Below are 22153 nucleotides of genomic sequence, written 5' to 3' on the forward strand. Positions count from 1 at the left end.
ACCTTGATTTTCTCTCTTGTTTTATCGATTTTCTTTAAAAACAAGGGAAGGCAAATATACATATAGAGAAAGACATATTCTTAAAATGCTGCCAAGATAAATCCAGTTTATGTTTACAGTAACCTTCCAAAGACAGCATGAAACACATGAACAACCAAGTGGCCACTCAATCATTTATTGGACACTCAATGCCAGACACTGTCCCAAATGTTGATAATAAGGCAAAAATAACAATAAAAATTATATTCTAGTGTGGAGAGACAGATATAATAAATTAAAAATATATATAATGTGGTAGGTGATGATAAAGGCTATGAAGAAAAAAATAAAATCAGATAAGAAGAGAGGGGAGTGCTGTGGGAAATTAAAATGCTGATTTTTTTTTTTTTTTGGAGACAAAGTCTTGCTCTGTCACGCAGGCTGGAGTGCAGTGCTGGTTCACTGCAGCCTTGACCTCCTGGGCTCAAGCCATCCTCCTGCTTCAGCCTCCCAAGTAGCTAGGACCACAGGCACACCAACATGCCCAGATAATTTTTATATTTTTCATAGAGACAGGTTTTCGCCATGTTGCCCAGGCTGGTCTTGAGCTCCTGGGCTCAAGAAATCCTCTCACCTCAGCCTCCCAAAGGGCTGGGATTACAAGTGTAAGCTACCGCACCTGGCCTGGAAATGCTATTTCACTTAGCGGAACAGAGGAAGTCTAAGAACATTTGAGCATAGAACTCAAGGAAAATGAGGAAGACCAGGTGGGAGGGCCCTAGATATCCAGCCACCATGAAGATGAAGAGACATGACTATCTGGAGGAGGTGATAATGGTGTGATTCTAATTCTGTTTATCAAACCCTCACCCCCATTGATCACATCTGCTTTGGATATGACTAAAGCTTTCCAGAATAAAATCAGTAGCAGAGGCATTTTGTTAAATACTTCTACTAATTACAATTTAGAGAAGTGGCTCATTTAAAACAACCTTGTTCTCCCTAAAATGGAACAGCACCCCACAAGCCTCTCCACATGAACAAAATGAAAGGTCCTCTCCAGGTGTAAAAAATCCTAGCGATGTTTCTTTGAAACTCAATGCTTCTACAGCTTAATGCCTAACTGTAAGGAGAGCACAGATGCAAAGCCCACCATAAAGTATAATTTCTCATGATTGGCTTTTATATAAAGTGAAGCACTTCCCTGACTGAACCTTTGAGTTAACCAGCTAAAAGCAAGTAAGTTAATTTCAAGGATATTCTTTTTTAAATTTTTTTTTTTCCAAAAAGAGTCTCACTTTGTCGCCCAGGCTGGAGTGCAGTGGTGTGATCTTGGCTCACTGCAGCCTCCGCCCCCATCCCCGGTTCAAGCAAGTCTCTTGCCTCAGCCTCCCAAGTAGCTGGGACTACAGGCGTGTGCCACCATATCCAGCTAATTTTTGTATTTTTAGTAGAAACAGGGTTTCACCAAGTTGACCAGCCTGGTCTGGAACTCCTGGCCTCAGGTGATCTGCCTGCCTCAGCCTCCCAAGGTGCTGAGATTACAGGCATGAGCCACCGTGCCTGGCCAATTTCAAGGATATTCAAAGAGAGAAAAATATTAGCAGAAAATATTCCATAGTAAAATTTATTTCAAAACCAACCAACAGTCATAACTGATCCCTCAGAGAAAGGAGAAAAACAACCTTCGATACAGCCTAGATGTGCCTTCTCTGCTTGGTTAACTTGTTTCAGAAGCAAGAGTGCAACCCCCACTTGTCTGAAGATGAATGAGTCTTAAGTTTAGCTTCTTTCAGTGGCCCGTGTATGACGTAGGGCAGAGCTCAATAAATGCCAGGTGATTGAATTAGTGCATGCCCTGAGTGAATGCACTAGAGAATGAACAAATTAACTAATTAATTTTATAATAATACATACTTTCTTCAATGGAATTTATATAGAGCTGGCCAGAAAAACCATCCCTTTCCTCTGTCAAATAAAGACAATGAAAGCTCTTTAGATTTATTAACTTTAGTGCTAAGTAGAGGATTCCAGTTTTAGAAATTGATATTTTGAGGTGCACGAGTAGTAAAAAAAAAAAAAAAAAAAAGTTTCATTTGCAGTATTATAAGGGGAAAAGGTCAGCCTGTTGGGAATAAACCCATTCAGGTTTCCCTGCAGGATCTCTAAGGAGTTAACCCAAACCTGGCATTGTGACCACTGGAGATAAGCCCATGATTTGGTTTCAAATGTTTCACCTTCAATACCAGTCATGAGTTATGCTTATAGAGAAACCACCTGCTCATAATGAGTCAGCTCTCTCCATAAAATGATCAGCACGTGGCCAGGCATGGTGGCGCATGCCTGTAATCCCAGCCCTTTGGGAGGCTGAGGTGGGCAGATCAAAAGATCGAGACCATCCTGGCCAACATGGTGAAACCCCATTTCTACTAAAAATACAGAAATTAGTGGGGCATAGTGGTGCATGCCTACAGTCCCAGCTACTCGGGAGGCTAAGGCTGGAAAATCCTTTGAATCCGGGAGGCAAAGGTTGTAGTGAGCCTCGATCGCGCCACTGCACTCCAGCCTGGTAACAGACCAAGACTTTGTCTCAAAAAAAAAAAAAAAAAAAAAAAATCAGCACATAGCAGGGTAAGTTAAACAACAGGGTAGAGGAAGACACACAAACCATGAGAATTCTCCTGGTCATTCATTCTTTTAACATTTCTCTGAAGTTACCCAAGAATTTCAGTGTCAGTCAAGTAATGTAATATTCTATGCATGGTAAGATCAAGGTCAAAAGGCAACATATCTCCTTCTCTTCACAGAGAACAGGTATCAGACACAATTCAGAAAAGTAAGAAAAACAGAAAAACAGATTCTGCAATGGAAACCAGGAATATATAACCGGATCAAAGATGACGCTTGATGTAATTACATACGTCATTTGGGAGTAAACTCAATTAGCTGGGCATGAAAGCCCAGACGAAACTTCCTAACCAAGATTATTTACAGAATTTTCAGGTGGACTCAGGCTAGAGTCTAGAAAAACAATCACAAACAAAAGTGTTATTTTCTAGTGACTTCTTATTGCAAAAACCTCAGTGGAAATACTATTAATGATAAACTGAAAACATTTTAAGGCAGTTGAAAGGTAAACCTTGTCAATATAACAAACATTCTTTACATTTACAACTATTTTATATATATATATATTTTTTTAAATTATGGATGACATAGAAGGAATATACTTCTGGATATATAAGTTTAAGAGTTGCAAACACTGTTATTTAAATGAAACGTACCTTACTACTTGCTCTGGGGTATATGGATAGTCACTGTTTGTTATTGGGAAATATTGGACGCAACAAAAATGTTCCTCAATAAAGAAGTGTGTTAAAAATAAACTATATCTGTCTCTTTTACACAATAATAAGCAGCAGTTTAAAAGAATAAGATACAGCTTACACTAAATGAATGGATAAACTGTGGGACATCTATACAATGAAATATTTTTCAGTGAAAAAAAACTAGTGAATTGCCAAGTCATGGAAAGACATGGAGAAACCATAAATGCATATTACTAAGTGAAAGAAGCCAATCTGAAAAGGCTATATACCGTATGGTTCCAACTATATGGCATTCTGAAAAAGGTAAAACTGTGGAGAGAGTGAAGAGATCAGTGATTGCCAGAAGTTAGTGAGGAAGAGGGGACAAATAGGAGGAACACAGGATTTTCAGGGCAGTGAAGGTATTCTATATGAATCCACAATGGTAGATACATGTCATTACATTTTTGTACAAATCCACGGAATGTACAAAACCACAAACGAACTCTAATGTAAACTATAAACTTTGGTTTAAAGATGATGTGTCAATGGAGGTTCATCAATTGGGAAAAATGTGCCACTCTGAGGGAAACTGTTGATAATGGGGAGACTATGTATATATCGAATTGGGGGCATATGGGAATGCCCTATACTTTCTGCCTAATTTTGCTATGAACCTAAAACTGCTCTAAAAAAATTAGAATCTACCCTATAGAAGAAAAACTTAAAGACAAAGCATTCCTCCTTTTGCTTTCTGAGGATGCCCTATTCTGTAACTGAATCGCTTTCAATAAACTATCTCACAGCAATAAATAAATAAATAAAATCTATTTAAGAGGGGAAAAAAGAAAGTTGAAAATTAAAATAAAACCAGTGACAACATGTCGTTAAAAAGCCATCACAAACTAATTTTTACATATCTATTTATCTAACTCTATCTAAATATCGGGGAGGAGACAGTAAACTGATAATTATGCCTGAGGAGGTAAGTGGGACTGGAGCATGGTGGAGCCACTGTTAGCTCTATCTCTTCTGTTTGATTTTTAAATGATAAGAATGTATACAGTGTTACTTGAATAATTAAAAATAAAATCATTTTTCTCTTTAAAATATTCACTTTATATTTTATGCTAAAGAATTTGATGGTAAATGAAAGCTATCATGACATTTTACCCCTAAACACATCCATATTCATCTCTAAAATATAAAAAATTTTTCTACCCCCAAATTATGTTTTAATAGAAGAAGCAGAAAAGACTTTCTATTAAAATACTGAGGTGACTCAAGTTATCTATTTTAAAAAACAATGTGTAGATGGGCAGATGAAGCATTAAAAAAAAAACCCTAAAAACAAAGGTTAAAAAAAGAAATGTGAAGGACCAGTAAGCTAAGCTGTTCTCAAGGAAAAATCTAAACACCAAGTGCTGAGAATGGATTTCATGACTATAACACGATCCTCCTAGACAACTTTTACAAAACGTTTTACATTCTTACCTTTACTAACACTAATAATCTCATATACCAACAGGTTAAAACCCATTATATTTTTTCAGTCATTTGTATTATAAAAGTAATATATAAGAAAAGCTTATCATAACAGATTGAGTGTCTTAAGCAGGAATTCATAATCTAGAATTTTCAGACTCCCAACGGTTCACTGAATAAAATTCAGGGCATCTTCAAGCTTGAATGGAAAAAAGAGATACATCTTTATTTTCACCAATGACTGAAATTTAGTATTTCTTTCCAGTAAGAATGGAGGCTACAAATCACAGAAGCGTTCTCAGACCTGTGACTGTCAACATAGAAATCACTACATATTCAAATGACAGGGTCATTGGTACAGGTATTTCAAAATATCATTTATTCTTATTCTTATCATATCATTGAAGGTGTATCAGTTTTTAGACTTGTGGCCAGATGTTACTTAATGCATTAAGAAGCACATGCTCTAACCACAAATTTGTTTTTAAATATTTTTATAGCTATATTTCAACATAACTGGTTTGCTGTAACCTTATGAATTTTGCTTTGGGCTCATATAAACAGTCTTTGGGGGAAGGGGGTGTTCATAGGTTTCACAAAATACCAAAGCTTAGGAATCCCTGGAATGTAATCTCCTCATCCCCATAATTCCATTCTCCCAATCTAAGGACTACCCACAATACAGTGTATGCTCTTCCATACTTCTTCCTTTATATAGATAAATGTATGTAAACATACAGCAACATAACATATACAGCATGTGTTCTGTAACTGTATTTTATACTTCTCTTCTGTAATGTATTTACAAGTCTATACGATTTGGATATTCATGCTGTTTCCAGTTTTGGCTATCATAAACAATACTGTAATAAAAATCCTTATATATTTATTTTCACATACTGTTTTTTTAAAATTACTTGACCCATTCTATTTATGGAATATTTGTGCTAATAACAAAGACCCTCAAACAACAATAAAGGTAATTTTGTATAATAAAATCAATAGCAACAATAGTTATATTTTTTTGTGCTCACGATAGGCCAGGTACTAAGTACTTTACACAAATTAACATTTTTATTTTGTTTGTTTTTAAATAAAGACAGGATCTTGCTCTGACACCCAGGCTAGAGTGCAGTGGCATGATCTTAGCTCACTGCAACCTCTGTCTCCTGGGCTCAGGCGATACTCCCACCTCAGCCTCCCAAGTAGCTAGGACTACAGGCGCATGCTACCACACTCAGCTAAGTTTTAAATTTATGATTTTTTAAAAACCTCAAACAAGTTTTACTTTTGTCATATATGTTTTTTAAAAAACTTTTAAGTCCAGGCTTACACGTCAGGTTTGTTACATAGGCAAACTTGTGTCATGAGGGTTTGCTGTACAGATTATTTCATTACCCAGACATTAAGCCTAGTACCTAGTACTTATTTTTCCTGATCCTCTCCCTCCTTTCACCCTCCACTCTCTGATAGGCTCCAGTGTGTGTTGTTCCTCTCTATGTGTCCATGTGTTCTCATCATTTAGCTCCCACTTATAAGCGAGAACATGTGGTATTTGGTTTTCTGTTCCTGTGTTAGTTTGCTAAGGATAATGTCCTCCATCTCCATCCATGTCCATGCAAAGGATGTGATCTCATTCTTTTTTTAATGGCTACATAAATTTTTCTGTAGAGACGAGGTCTTACTATATTGCCCAAGCTGGTCTCGAACTCCTGGGCTCAAGCAACCCTGCAGCCTCAGCCTCCCAAAGTGCTGGGATTATAGGTGTGAGCTACCTTGTCTGGCATAAATTAATTTATTTTAATTCTTACAACTTTAAGGCAGGGCACTGTTACAATTTTGGTTTTAAAGGGGAGAAAACTGAGGTACAGAATGATGTTCACTCTCTGACCTCCTGAAATTTGTAATTCTGGTGATAAATTCCAACAAACAGGTGTTCTGGGGCATACGAACCCTCATTTAACAAGGGCCCCATCAAGGTTACTTTAAGGGGGAGTAGGAAAAGGTGAATACACTGACTCACACTTTGTTATGTCATCCACATCTGAAAGTGTGTCTTGAAGCTCCTTGGAATTTCTTTGTCACTGTGCTTTTCAAGAATCGAGTCAAAGATAAAAGATCACAGCACCATCATCTACCACCTAATCTGCTAGGCCAAAGGCAAGATGCAATGTGTCTATGTGAACGCTCAAAGCACAAGTAAATCTGCCATCAGAGGTGGCAGAATCAGAACAGCCTTTGGACCAAACATAGGGTATCTGCTACCTTAGGACCAAACATTTAACAGACAGCAAGAATAGACTATAAATCCAAAGCAAACAAAAAAATGCCAACAGGTTAAATATAAGCATGTGCTAATGAAGACCTAATCGCAGCAACAGGCCTGGTCTCCTTGGTGATAAGAGCATTATTAACCTCTCCCACATAATTCATCAAGGCCCCATGCTGGCCAGGGCAAGGCTAATCTCCCCAGTTAGCAAGTTCCAGAACAGACCAAGAGAAACAAAACCACAGAAATGGTATCTTTTTTAATTATCTAGACTCTGCCAAGCAGAGATAAAATCCCACTGCTATTCCGTGCCTGGTTTAACATATCCTGGCAATGGAACACCATTTAGCTTAACTAAGACCGGAAATCTCTTTTTCCCCTATTCTATATCAACTCTTGTGTTTGAGCATCCACGTGACAGGGTAAATAACTAGAGTGCACAGGAAATGGAAATTTGGGGATGCCTATCATAAACCTCAAAGCAACTTTGCCAATAAGACCAGTTGAAAGCACTAAACATCATCCAGCACTGACAGCCAGGGAGCCAAAAGCTTTCTTCTCCTCTCCTGTCCTGGAGGCTTAAATTAACCATCCTGGGCTTAAATATACAAACTGTGACTTTGAACTAATTGTTTATCTCTCGGACTCTCAGTTATCTCATCTGCAAAAAGGATATGATACATTCCATAGTCACAGGATCATACCACTGTGAGAATTTAATGAGGTATTTGGAAAGCACAGAGCATATGAATGCTTAATCCACATCAACATGCTATATTATGCTATTTACTAATATAATAACTATAATTAGCACTGTGATTGGGAGGACAGGCCTGGGACTCAGATCCAAAAGCTATGCTATTTGCTAGCTGTAAGGCCTCAGGCAAGTTTATAACTTCTATACACTCCATTTGCCTCATCTCTAAAGGGGTAATATGAGGATTAAATAAGAAAACGTATGATAGCACAGTGCCCATCACATAGTAAGCACTAAATCAACAGTAGCTGCTCTTGTCACTGTGTATCTAATGGGTCTCTCATAGACATGATACGTAAGGAAGGACTCTAGCAATCTGGTCACTTCCTCCCTGAAATTCTGATTAATATTAACCCAGGAAAACCATGCTAGTAAGAATAATACTGAGTATCTCAGAAACACCCACATAAGTAAACCAATCTGAGACTCATTCATTCATTCATCCATCCATCTATTCATCCATTCATCCCAGACATATTTATGGAGCATTTATGATGGAGACTATGTATTTGCTTTGAGGAAGTTCACAGGCTATTGGTGAACTTATAAACAGATCACATCTAAACTACATACTGTAAAAAAATCAGGGCTGGGTGTGGTTGCCCATGCCTGTAATCCCAGCACTTTGGGAGGCTGAGGCAGGTGTATCACGAGGTCAGGAGTTCAAGACCAGCCTGGCCAACATGGTGAAATCCCATCGCTACTAAAAATACAAAAATTAGCTGGGTGTGGTGGCATGAACCTGTAGTCCCAGCTACTTGGGAGGCTGAGACAGAAGAATCACTTGAACCTGGGAGGCGGAAGTAGCAGTGAGCTGAGATCGCACCACTGTACACCAGCCTGGGCAACAGAGCAAGACTCCATCTCAAAAAAAAAAAAAAATCAGAAAGCACCTCTGTACCCCCAAGTGATCAAAGTCTAAAAGACTTTCTGGCATCACACATAGGAGATAAATCTGTTCATCTCATCTTCTACCTTCAATTTTTAAAATTATATCCCAACCCCCTTTTTTTGAAATGCTACTGACTTTTTAACATTTATCTATCCCTTTCTTTCAATTATTCATACAATAGAAGAGACTTCAAGCATACCTTCATTCAATGTTTATTCAGCACTTGCTATGGGCAAGGCCCTGTGCCAGGTGCTGGGGATGTAACAAGAGCCCTATGAAGAGCTCACAGTCTGCTTCTGGAGAGTGGTAAGGAAGCAGTCATTACAATGCTGGGTGATAAAGGCTAGGATGGGGACACATGATTGTGAGAGTGCAGTGATGGTAGTAGGGAATGACTGCAGGAAGAGTACAAAGGAATCCTGGGAAGTCTGGGAGCCTCTTGAGAAGAGCTAGATATGAAGGGTAAGGGGACATGAGCCAGGTAAAATAGGGGGAGAAGGAACAGGATGTACTCCGCACATGGGAGAATAGCATGTGCAAAGGCCAGGGACAAGATAGAGCATGATGAGTTTGAGAAACTGAAAGAAAACCAGCATGGTTGGCCTGCATGTGTAAAAGGTGGAAGGGAGTGGTTCAGGAGGTGGGTAGGGGCTAGATGGTGCAAGGCTTTGGAAGCACAGTCTAGGGACCTGGAGGCAGGCATGACAAGAAAATGTATACTTGGACAGATGCCCTGGCTGATGCATGGAGGGCAGACAAGAAAGAGGCAGGGAGGCCATTCAGGAGGCCGCAAAGATGCTGAATAGTGCTAGGCCTCCATGAGGGTCTTGCAGTCATGTTAGTGAGCTCCAGAAGAGCCTTCTCCACTGTTGGCACACCACAGCTCAGCTCTTCCTCAACTACTCCCCTTAGAAAGAGAGGGAAGAGGTGAGAGTCAAGCATTTGCCATGTGGATTTCCGTGTAGATTTCTCAAAGAAGACAGAAGAGTTGTTATAACAACAATACATGGGTCTCAAAAGCACTGAGAGCTGTGAGCATATTCTTCCCAAGTATTCCTTGCCAGGAGCCTAAACAGGGCTCATCTTGATGGTCGCAAATCAGCAAAGAAACGCAGGAAGAATGTGAACTCCAATCCTATCCCACCCCAAGTCAAGGTCCAGCCATGCTCCCACCAGCATGGAAAAGATGCCCCACCACCAGCACCATTGCTACCATCCCCACCAGTCGAGAGAGCAGTGTGGGCCCTGTCAGGGGCTCCCCTAAAGGGTGGCAGGAAGGGAGGAGGGGGGAAGCAAACGTCCCACCTCAAGTCACAGTCTTAGCAAGGGACTGACCATATAGTGGGGAGAGAGAAGGGCCAGGGAAAGCCAAAAACAATCTCTCACGCCTGTGAGATTCCACACAAGACACTCGACAGCTCTAAACTTCATTTCCACTTCACTGACAGAAGCAGAGTATAAACCTGTTCACAGATTGTAAAAATATTCCTACTCTTTTAGCCAGGAATTTCATCTCAAACTTTATCCTACTGATAAAAGAGATTACACAGACATGTTCCTGGATACCCATCAGTATTACTTATAATAGTGAAAAGTTGGAACTTATCTAAATAGCCAGTAAAGGATTGGTGGAATAGATTTAAATAAACCTATTTGATAAAGTACTCTGTTGTTATTAAAAATAATATTCTTACAGAATATTTCATGATATGATGACATGTTCTTAACATAGTAAGTGGAACATACATGAATAAATTAATTTGTGCTACAATCTCTCTCTCTCTCTCTTTCTCTCTCTCTTTCTTTCTTTCTTTTTGAGATAGGGTCTCTGTCACTCAGCCTGGAGTGCAGTGGCATGATCACAGCTCACTGCAGCAACCTCCCAGGCTCAAGCAATCCTCCCACCCAGTAGCGGGGGCTGCAGGCATGCATCACCATACCTGGCTAATTTTTAATTTTTCTGTAGAAACAGGGTCTCCCCATGTTGCTCAGACTAGTCTTGAACTTCTGGGCTCAAGTGATCCTCTCACCTCAGCCTCCCAAAGTACCGGAATTATAGGCATGAGCCACTATGCCTGCCCGATCTTAATTTTTAAAAACTTTGTATGCTTACATATTTTAAAAGCTGGTTAAAAATATATGTACTATTTAGGGATATATATGCATAGTGAGTTTACAGACAGGCAAAGCAGAAATAAACATCAAACTCAGCAAAGCAAAAGTTTTGCAAGGGTCTTTGGCATCATCGTTAAAGGCGTATTTCTTCAGTTGCATTGGTAGCTATGTGGGGTTTTCTATTAGCTTTATACCATTTGTATGTCTGAAATAGTTCATGAAAAAAATTTAAAGGTTTGTATATAATGACAGGAAGAAAATACATCAACTGTAGCTATGGCTTTGAGGTGGGATTGTCAAACTATTGTTCATATTTTCCATTTTTTCTAGAGTACATATATTCCCTTTTATTTTTACATTTTATCATTGGAGGCTATTTTTATTTCCACCCAGAGCACATTTGTTTTATGAGAAAGAATGCCTGGTGCTGAGCTGCAGCCTGCAGCGGGAGTTCTGGCACCAAGGGCCTTTCCTGGGGTGACATGAGCTACAGTATCTCCTGGCCATTAGAATTTAAACTAGAAAAGTGCTGTGGGGGAGGCAAGCTCACTGAAACCATCCTACTCATATCCTCTGACGTGAGAAGAGATTCGTAGGCGGCTGCTGGGAGCCTTCTCCACTCAGCAGATTGCTCTCATAAGTGTACGTTGCTTTTTATTTTGCATCAGAAATAGTGTGTGTTCTAACCCACCAGGAAGTTGGGGGCCCAGCCAGGGGATTGGGTGAGGCGGTGGGAAAAAATAGTGACCTATTATATCATCAACTAGCATTGACTCTCCAGTCAGAATTCATTTTTCACCAAGTGCTGGGGGTGGAGGGCCAGAAAACAATTATTTGGAGATATGTCACCCATCACCGAGCTTTAAAACCCTTCCAGTTTCCTCTGTAAGAGAAACTCTTAATATGGGGTCTTGGCTGGGATCCATGAATCCCCTGAAATCACACATCAATCTTGTAAAATTTCCTGTGCTATCATCAGATGCCTGAAAGAGTAAGTGATGCATCCCCCAAATAATCAAGGATCTCTGTTCTGTAAGAATAAGCTCTTTTCTTAGCTTACCCTCTCCTGTTTGGTCTCTCCAGGTCAAGCTCCATAGGAGGTTAGAGAGGGGGGCTCAGTAGGAAAACTCCCTTCCAGGCACCTCTCAGAATCATCATCTGAGGCCTTAAAATAAAGCAAGATGTCACTGGGAATGTTTGGTGTTATCATCACTCAGATACCCTGAAGGCAGTGGTCCCTGGGCCATGGAAACAGGCTGCACAGAACGAGGTGAGTGGCCGGCAGGCAAGCAAGCTAAGTTTCATCTGTATTTACAGCCACTCCCCGTCTCTCTCATTACCTCCTGAGTTCCACCTCCTGTCAGGTCAGCTGCGGAGACTTTAGATTCTCATAGGAGCACACACCCTATTGTCAACTGCACTTGCGAGGGATCCAGGTTGCGGCTCCTTATGAGATTCTAATGCCTGATGATCTGTCACCATCTCTTGTCAATTGCAGACAGGACTGTCTAGTTGCAGGAAAGCAAGTTCAGGTCTCCCACTGATTCTACATTATGATGGGTTGTGTAATTATTTCATTATGTATTACAATGTAATAATGATATAAATGAAGTACACAATAAATGTAAAGTGCTTGAATTCACCTGAAACCATTCCCCAAACCCCACTCAGTCAGTGGAAAACCGTCTTCCAGGAAACTGGCCCCTGCTGTCAAAAAGGTTGGGGACTGCTGCTATAGGACACTTACTTTTTAAACAAAGGGGGATTTAGTCTGTGTTAATATTTCCCACTTTAAGTCACAGATGTATTTCTTTAAAAGAGGTATACATTAGGTGAGTTCACTGCTTGTTTTGCTTTTTAACCCATCAACAGTATTTATCAAGAATCTACCATGTACCCAGCCTTCGGCTGGGACTCAATGAAAACTTGACTATGATCCCCAAAGACCTGTCCCCTCATCTAGCAATTTCTTGTTCAAAGCATACATTTGGTGAATGTCTTACGACTTATCAAATGGAATAAAAATTGAGAGTTACTCATATTACTTTCCCAAACCCTCGCATCCTCTGGTATGAGTCATCCACTGGGACCCACCTTTTTTTTTTTTAAAAGATACTTTCCACTATACATAGAAACAGTTCGAAAACAACTCTTCAGTAATACTGCCAGTTAGCTCAGGGACAGTGACTCTATTGGATATCATCATTTAAATGCACAAAGATAAAGGTCCTTCGAGTAGCCCACAGAGGACATTTATTCATTAGAGCAATTAATTTATTGGACTCATATTCATTCCACCATTGTTGCCTTTATGGCAAATCCTCTTCTCCTGTGTGGCTCTATCTACCATTTAATTCCATTCAACTCATCTCTCCTGAGTGCCTACTGGGAGTAAGTTACTTAAATTTAGTCATATTCTCTCCATGGCCACATCTGGATCTGTCACACCCTCTGTCATCACCGTATGACTCTAATGGTCAGTGGAATCTGCAAAACAGCAGTTTTCAGTTTCCTCCAACAGCTTCTAGAATTCTTCCAACTTCTGCAATTATTATGATACTATGTGGCAATAAATGGAGGAAACTCAGCCCTGTTTGCCAAGATTCAGGAAAAATGCCAGGTAAATCAGAAATGAGTCTGTCCAGAGCTGAGTCCCTAAGCATAGGGATCGGTCATGGTGGTGGTAATGGGGTAGATTTATCTTCTATACATGTCTCTTTACTGTGACAAAACATAATAGACGAGATGGTTAAGAAAAAGGGAAACATCATCCACAGCTGCATGAGGAGAAAAGAAGCCAAATTGTTCATTATCTGAGGCTTGTGACCTTGATGGGAAGTTAAGGCCATTGATACCAATCAAGACAAAAATCAAATCACAATTCATAATTGCAAATAATCCTTTAATACAAGGTTGGTGGTTCTTTGGTAGAAAGCATCTAGAGACATGCTTTCCTGAAAAACAGATATCAATATATACTTGGGGGAAAATGTAATGTGAGGCACGATCTTAGAAGTGACCTGGATTGAAGTCTTGCCTGAATCATTACACCTCCAGGGCCTCCACTTTATTATAATTTGCAAAGTGAGGGGACTGGAATACATACATGGTGGCTAGGGGCTCTGTAAATTCTGACGATCTTTAAATGCTGAAAGTCTTTAAATTCTAAAAGTAAACTTCCACAAAATGAAAAAGATTCAAACACAAAAAAATCTTACTGCTGATAAGAGAAATTCCGTAGACTTCAGTTGTCAATAACAAAATATTCAATGAGTAAAGTAAAACCCAGAGGAACATCATCTTTTTGTCCTGTTCACCATGGCAACCCAGTAAACTGGCCCAACGCTATCAGTCTGAGGGTCTAAAGATTGGAACAAGCAAACACCATATGGTAAAACAGACATGCAAGTACAATAACTAGTGCCAGTTCAAGCTCTCTCTATCACGGCTGTTTGCATCACAGAAAACTCTGCAGTAATTAAAACTAGCTAAAAGAGCATTGTTCACACTGGTAAATAATGTTATCAATTAAGTACCTAACAATCCATATCCAATGAGTTTCCTTTTCACAATGGTTTTGGAAGGTCTGATCCCAAACCTTTTTTACTTTTATTTTTTGACAAATGAAGGAACAGAGATTCAGAGAAGGGAAGTAACTCGTCCAAGGTATGCTGTTAATTATAGGTAGAGCCAGAACCATGACTCAGTTCTTTATTCCTAGCATAGAAGCCTTCTCATCTCTTAAGACTAGCTTTCACGGTCTCCACGGAGGAGAGAGAACAAGGCCTAATGTTAGATGGATCCACAGAGCACAGTGGTTAAAACCCCAGGGATGTGCAGATGATGAATAGACAGGGGGAGCCCAGGGAGGGCCTGAATTCCTACTCCACCTCCCGGCCCCTGGATAATGAGGGCATCAGAGGCCGAGGTAGCCTTCCCAGTTGCATCAGTGGGGAGACAAGGTGGCCACACAAACAAAGCTATGAAATTAAGTATCCAAGGACATGTTCTGAAACAAAGCCAAGGAAGCTTTTCCACCTTGATCATCACCAACAGTCAACTACCAAGTCATCTGAGCATCTTCCGCAAACTTCTGATCTTAAGGAAAAGCACAATGAGGCAAACATTTGGTGGGTGCCCAGTATGCACCAGACAATGTTTAGCATTCTCACCTTTATTGTTTTGACACTCTCCCAAATTTTGTCAGGTTAAGTCTTTTCATCCCTGTTTTCCAGATGAGGAAACAGGTAAGGAAAGGTGTCACACAGATGGTAAGTACAGAATCTTGATTCAAACTAAGATCTGCTGATCCAAAGCTGCTCAACTCCACTATGCTACTGGAGTCTTCTTCCGACCTTTGGGCCATCTGGCTGCCTGAGCTGGGCCAAGCCACTAACTTCCCCCAAAAGGGGGACAAACATCTGTTCCATCTTTTGGAACCAGCCTCTAAAAGAGCACACTGGTATTTATATATATCTAGATTCTACCCAAATATACTGAGTTCATAACTCATTTTATGGGAGAATAGACACAGGTAATAAACAACTTGGCTTGGAAGTTTAAGTTGGCCGCACAGCTTTCTCCAGTGAAATAAAATGATTTTTAGTTTAAAAAAAAAATTCCCTAGGTCACAACTTCCACAGTCAGATCCTGGAAGCACACTTCAAGCACACAGCACATTAGCAAATAACCTTCAGAGAAGTGAGATGCTCTCGGCGCCAGGGGATGTAGAAAGGACTATACTTACACTTATGTCGAGACTGCAAAGGCTAACAGCATCTTCATCTTGGGTGCTCTGCTTCCGTTTTCGCTGCAAAACAAATGAAAATACAAAGTTCAAAGGTAAATAGGGCTTATGGCTTTGATTAAGGCAAGAAAAAAGCAATCAAATAGCACATGCAGTCCTTATCATTTCCACCATGTTACCCAAAACCTTTAACCAAGCTATGTAAACTTTTTTTCTTTCTTTTTTGAGACAGAGTCTCATTCTGTCACCTAGGCTGGCATGCAGTGGCGTGATCTCGGCTCACTGCAACCTCTGCCTCCTGGGTTCAAGTGATTCTCCTGCCTCAGCCTCCTGAGTAGCTGGGATTCCAGGCATGCACCACCACGTACAGCTAATTTTTGTATTTTTAGTAGAGACAGGGTTTCACCATGTTGATCAGGCTGGTCTTGAACTCCTGACCTCATGATCTGCCAACATCAGCCTCCCAAAGTACTGGGATTACAGCAAGCCACTGCCCCCAGCCGGCCTGTAAATTAACACTTCTAAGAAAGCCTAAGAAGTTATGAGAAAATATTAAGCGCCAGGATAATTGGCTTGTGTTGTTATTATTCTTATACATGCTGTTTGTTTGAGTTTCTCTTTTTTCTAAATGTCTCCATATATCAAAGCTCAAAAATTTAGATACAAAGTTCAGATTCTGACTAACTTGGAAGAGGAGATTAGATTGGAAAGAAAATCTAATTCACTTGAAGATATTCCATTTTTGGAGCTGCTTTGTACTTAGCTAATTTAAATTTTCTCTAAACCTTATCCAGGGTCCTAATGTGATTACAGAACCATAATGTTGAAAAGAAACCTAGACATCTTCACCACCTTTCCTACTTTATAGCCATACAATTTTTAAAAAGTTATTACTTGGATTGAAGATAATTGTATTTGAAGTGAATCTGTAAATTTAAGACCAGGGCAGTCTGCCAGCCAAGTTAGATGTGAAAAAGTCTTTCTTTCATTTCTTTCTTCTTTCTTTTCTCTCTCTCTTTTTTCTTTCTTCCTTCTTTCCTTCCTTCCTTTTCTTTCTTTTACTCTCTTTCTTTCTCCCTCTATCCTTCCTGCCTTCCTTCTCTCTCTTTCTTTATTTTTTTCCACAGGGTCTCCCTCTGTTTCCTAGGCTGGAGTGCAGTGGTGTGAACAGAGCTCTCCAGCCTCAACCTCTTGGGCTCAAGCAATCCTCTTGCCTCAGTCTCCCAAGTAGCTGGGACCACAGGAGCACACCACTACACCAGGCTCATTTTATTTTTTGTAGAGATAGGGTCTTGCCATGTTGCCCAGGCTGGTCTCAAACTCCTGGGCTCAAATGATCCTCCTACCTTGGCCTCCCAAAGTGCTGGGATTACAGGAGCGAACCACTGGGCCTGGCCTTCTCATAAGAAGAAAATAAATTTAATCTACATGCCATAATAAAGTTCATCAAAGATGCATTCACCTCTCTTCTGCACCCCCAGCTCAACCAACCAGTCAAGTGTTTCTTCAGTCCCTAACCTGTGACTTCCTAAGTCTTCTGATGTTACTTAGAAGAAAGCTACCAGAAGACCAGAATCACTGGCATGGGGTTACAAGAGAGTCTGAAGACTTCTGTAGTCTTCAATCCCAAATGGAGTCTGCGTCCTCCTCCTCTAATGGAACCCTGAGCTTAAACAAAGGCAGAGGCTGGAAAGCAAAAAGAACTGCTCTTTTCTATATTACTATAATCTTCTATTCTTTTTTCACTTCAATTTAACAAAGGTTTGTTGAGCGTCTACTATGTTTCAGGTCCTGTGTTTGCTCCCAGGAATGCAAAGGTCAAAAATTCCTATGATAAAGAACCTCACACTCATGTAGGAGAGACAGGGCTATTATGATGAACTATAATACAGTAAGAGCCAAACACTCTAGAGAAAGTAACTTTGCTTCTCTGAGTCACCTTTTCTCAACTCCAAGGTGTGAGCAGAGGTGGTAGTGATGACATTACCTTCTATTTTCAAAAGAAGAGGAGTAAATATAGTAATGCATTTTAGAGCTTAGTAGAGTGCCTGGTACACAGTAGGTGCTTAAAACATGGTTTGGAAGGCTCTGGAAGGACAGTGAGGGATGTCTTTCCAGAGGAGGGGGCATTTGAATAGACCTAAAAGAAGAATAAGAGTTTCTCATACAAAGATGGGGAAGAGATTGGGGTTTCTTTTTGCTAAGCAGCTACCTAAATATTTAAAATCCGAAAGGTCCGCATGGCCCTATCAGAGCATTGGCGTTCCCGATCTATGCAGTTTTCCTCTGAAACAGTGGTGCAGCGTGTAGCAGAATCACCTGAGGAATGATTCAGAGATGCTGATGCAGGAGCCATCCCCAAGAATGCTTACTCAGCCACTTGGTAGGGTGCCCATGAATCTGCATTAACAAGCTTACCCAGTGATTTTTAGGAAGTCCAGTACTCCACTCAGAGTTCTTAGCGGGGAACCTCGATAAGATGCTGATCACAACTCCAGGCACAGTTTGCCATGTTTGTACAGGGCCCTGATCCTTACTGATTCACCATCCAGGTACAATTAAAAACAGCACTTCAGTTCCAGTGAAACCAATTCACCAGCTTATATTTATATGGCGACTTTTTGAGCCAGATATGGTATGGGATAATTTCCATTCTATAGGTTAATAAACTGAGGTCAGGAGAGAGAAGCAATTTGCTCACAGTTACATAGTTCCAGTGTAACACTCTGAATCCAGGATTCTAATTCCTAGGGCCAAGTCTTTTACATATACTGGCCAAAGCACTGGTGGCAAATAGGTTATGTGTCACTTGCCATCCAGAATGCCTGGTAGTGTCTGCTTGAGCAACATACTGAAAAGGACTGCACAGCATAGCAAGTCAGAGAATGCTGTGATCACAATTAGCAACATGTGCTGGGCAACAAACTGGGTACGGCAGCAAGGGTGTCCTGCTGCCTAGAGTGACCCCATGCCCTTCCTGAGTTCTGCTTCTCCTGCCTTGGGAGGCTATAACATTATACCAGGGATCTTCGGAGGTATCAGGAGGAGGTTGAGACTCTGGGATGTTATCTGTAGAGTAGAAATAACGCCTTCCAGGTTAGGCTGTTTTGAGGATCACAGATGTTGGGTGACAAGACCTGGCACGTAGTAGGTGCACAGTAAGTGGCAGCTCCTGTTATGAATTGCCCAGACCACAGGTTATGCCCATACATGCTGCAACCTGGTATTACCAGATTATTGAGTTTTATGGTGCTACAGTTCTATTCCTAGAGCTTATGATTTTGTCAGCCTGACATGTTGACAGTAGCCTAGCTGCACACTGATGTTGGGGGTGGGAATAAGAGAAGCTCTTTTCCTCACAGTCATGCAACCCTCTCCAGACCAATTCAATACACTACCCAGTGTTGGAGCCCAGCCTCATGAGCTCCCCTAACCCAGTTCCTGCTAGATACTGCCATCTGCCCTGAGTGTCAAATCCGAAAGACAAATGGCCTCCAATGGTCTTTTTAATTCAGCCGTAGACAGTTGATCTGGGTTAGAATGATCTCCTTAAGGAAGCCACACATTTTATAAAAACTGTATGGATTTAAAAAATGAATTTTCTTTTTCAATTTTCTTACATAGGGAGGTGACTGGCCACTGCTAGCGACAAAAAAGTAGCCTGAAGTTTAAATGGACTCAGAACAAAAATTTCACAAACCATAGCTTAGTCATTTGTTCATTTGCTCTGTGTTTACTGAGCACTTTTTACATGCAAAGCCTGATTCTGGGTCCTGGGATACAGCAGTGAATGAGCCAGGCATGTTCCCTGCCCAATGGTTTGGAGTAAAAATAAAACAAAGTAATTACAGATTGTCTCTGTTATGAATGAGTCATATAAGGTGCTAAGAGAGAGGCCAGCAGGGCAGATCCATTTTACAAAGATAATTTTATTGGTCTGTTTTCTGCGTTTTGGTTGACCTTTTCATGAGACGTAAGCCCATGAAAGCAGGACTTGGTCAATCAACATCACAGTCCCAGAGCCTGGGACAATCCCTGGGACATAGCCAGCTTCCCTTCAAATAGCATTTCTGGATTTTCTTGATGCTCTTGGTCCTCTTCCCTTTGCTCGTCCTCTTCACCAATTGCCCAACTCCAGCAGGCCACAGGAGGAGAGTAGAAAGGACCAATGGGCACCCAGGTGAAGAAGGGCGTGCCGGTGGAAAAGCCACACACAGGCATTTCATGTTCTACCGAGGAACTAGGATTTCTAGAACATTGGGATGCTGAGTTCATGCCAGGGATCTACAGAGCACCATATGGAAGAAATCACCAGTTGGAAATAAGCCATGGAAATGTAAACAAATGAGCATCTCAGAAAGCAGAGAGTGCAACAGGACACTGCACTCACTTTGAACTTCACCAGAGCTATTAATAATGACAATAATTCAGACTGATAATAATGGAAACTTTAGCCTATTGAACACTCACTACATGGCAGGCGCAGAGCTAAATCCTTATATGCATGACCTCATTCAATCCTCATAACTACCCCATGAGGTAGGTAGATATGAAGGCTCAAAAAGGGTCAGGAATTTGTCCAGGGTTTCATGATTAGCAAGTGACAGAACCTGGATTCAAATCCGATTCTGTCCTACTTTAAACTATGTGCTTCCCCACCATGCTGTCCCATCCCAGAGTCTGGGTGGCACATCAGACCTGCATAGGTCTAAGAAGGTGTTGAGCATGAGGAATATGGCAAGAAAATAATTTGCATTCTACTAGAGAGATTGGCCTTCAAGACCACAGCACACACTGTCTAGACCAAATCCATTTTGTGGTCCTTTCTAGTTTTAAGAGCTATCAGGTAGCAGGCATTGGTGGCAAGCATTGGTGGCAAGCATTGGTGGCAAATAGATTATGTCTCACTTGCCATCCAGAACGTCTGCTAGTGTCTACTTAGAGCACTGTATTGAGAAGGACTGCACAGCATAGCAAGCCACAGAATGCTATGATCATAATTAGCAACATGTGCTGGGGAATGAATTGGGGCACCGCAGCAAGGGTGTCCTGCCATCTAGAATAACCCCATTCCCTTCCTGAGTTCTGCTTCTCCTGCCTTGGGAGGCTACAGTATTTTACCTGGGATCTTGGGAGGTATCAGGAGGAGGTTAAGACTCTGAGATGTTATCTGTAGAGTAGAAATTAATGCCTTTCAGGTTAGGCTGTTGTGAGGATTATATATGTTGGGTGACAAGACCTGGCACATAGTAAGTGCACAGTAAGTGAGTGCTCCTGTTAGGAACTGCCCACAGGAAGTAAAAAATGCCATTTTACTTCCTCTGCATCAGAAACCACTGATCAGTTACCTGGGGGCGTTCCCAGGCAGGAAGGGCACTGTGTGTGAACTGTGCATTTGCACACTTGGTCTGACAGGTTCTCAGCCAATTTGAGGAGCCAAGGACCCACCCTGTTATTCTTGTCAAATTTACTGAAGCAAATGCACAGTCCACTTCCCTTTCAACCATGAAAACAAAGCACCTTGAGTGAGCCCAATAATTGTGCTGTGGTCTCTGATTTCTGATTTCAGCACAAAACTTTAACCCCTCAGTGCCCTGTGCTGAGCAGTAGGTCAGTGAATAATTTCTAAATGGGTGCCTTAAAGAATGACTAAAGGAGGCCAGTGTTTTTGAGGCGCCTTTCCCTTTCATTAAGCACCTGATGACAATAGGGCAGCCTAAATTAAATTTAAAAACCTCAAAAGTGAAAGTCATTGAAGGCTGAAATTCTTCAACCTCAAATCTCCTTGGAGATAAAACCTGCCCATTTGGCTGGGCGTGGTGGCTCACACCTGTATTCCCAGCACTTTGGGGGGCCAAGGTGGGTGGATCACAAGGTCAAGAGATCGAGACCATCCTGACCAACATGGTGAAACCCCTCCTCTACTAAAAATACAAAAATTAGCTGGGCGTGGTGGCGCATGCCTGTAATCCCAGCTACTCGGGAGGCTAAGGCAGGAGAATGGCTTGAACCTAGGAGGTGGAGGTTATAGTGAGCTGAGATTGTGCCACTGCACTCCAGCCTGGCAACAGAGTGAGACTCCATCTCAAAAAAAAAAAAAAAAAAAAAAAAAAAAAACCTGCCCATTCAAGCTAAGATTCTTGCTTTTCAAATAAGAGGTTTTTGTTTTTTTTTCTTGCCAGTGGGAGCATTTATTTTCCTTACAATGCATAGACATGTTAAAAGAAATTACAGTTGTTTAGACATTGGTCCAAGTGGGATATTGGCCATTTCCACTCCTATGAAAAGGAACGTCAGATCTGTTCAAGGGTGAGGCACATCCCTGACCAATGAATCTATCTATGCACTGCCCTGAGTGACAGAATGGGGACTCAGTCTCTGTGCTTTAAAAGGAAGTAATCCAAGATTGATAACACCTCAGATGGAAAGGAGACAGTCAGCTGAAGCAAACCCTAAATAAATTTAATGGGCACCTGACCCTTTTTTCTCAATGTCATGTGCCTATGTGGGAGCGGGGAGAAAGGCAGTTACAGAGGAGAATTTGTGGGAACAACAGACCCACATGTAGTCTCTTAAGTCCTTAGCCCTGCAGGTTATATAT

General features: G+C 41.0%; 1 protein-coding gene across 4 annotated transcripts in view; it reads right to left on the minus strand.

Moving 5' to 3' along the window:
• ARHGEF3 (Rho guanine nucleotide exchange factor 3) overlaps positions 1-22153 on the minus strand; it is a 336225-nt gene that overhangs the window by 140571 nt on the left and 173501 nt on the right. For all 4 annotated transcript variants that reach the window (XM_064367219.1, XM_064367220.1, XM_064367221.1 and 1 more), the window contains one exon: positions 15553-15615. In XM_064367219.1, the coding sequence (XP_064223289.1) occupies positions 15553-15615 (63 nt within the window). The remainder of the gene's footprint in view (positions 1-15552; positions 15616-22153) is intronic.

This window comes from Aotus nancymaae, unplaced genomic scaffold (genome assembly GCF_030222135.1).
Source record: "Aotus nancymaae isolate 86718 unplaced genomic scaffold, 86718_ANA_hifiasm-v0.15.2.pri h1tg000067l, whole genome shotgun sequence".
NCBI classification, from domain to species: Eukaryota; Metazoa; Chordata; class Mammalia; order Primates; family Aotidae; genus Aotus; species Aotus nancymaae.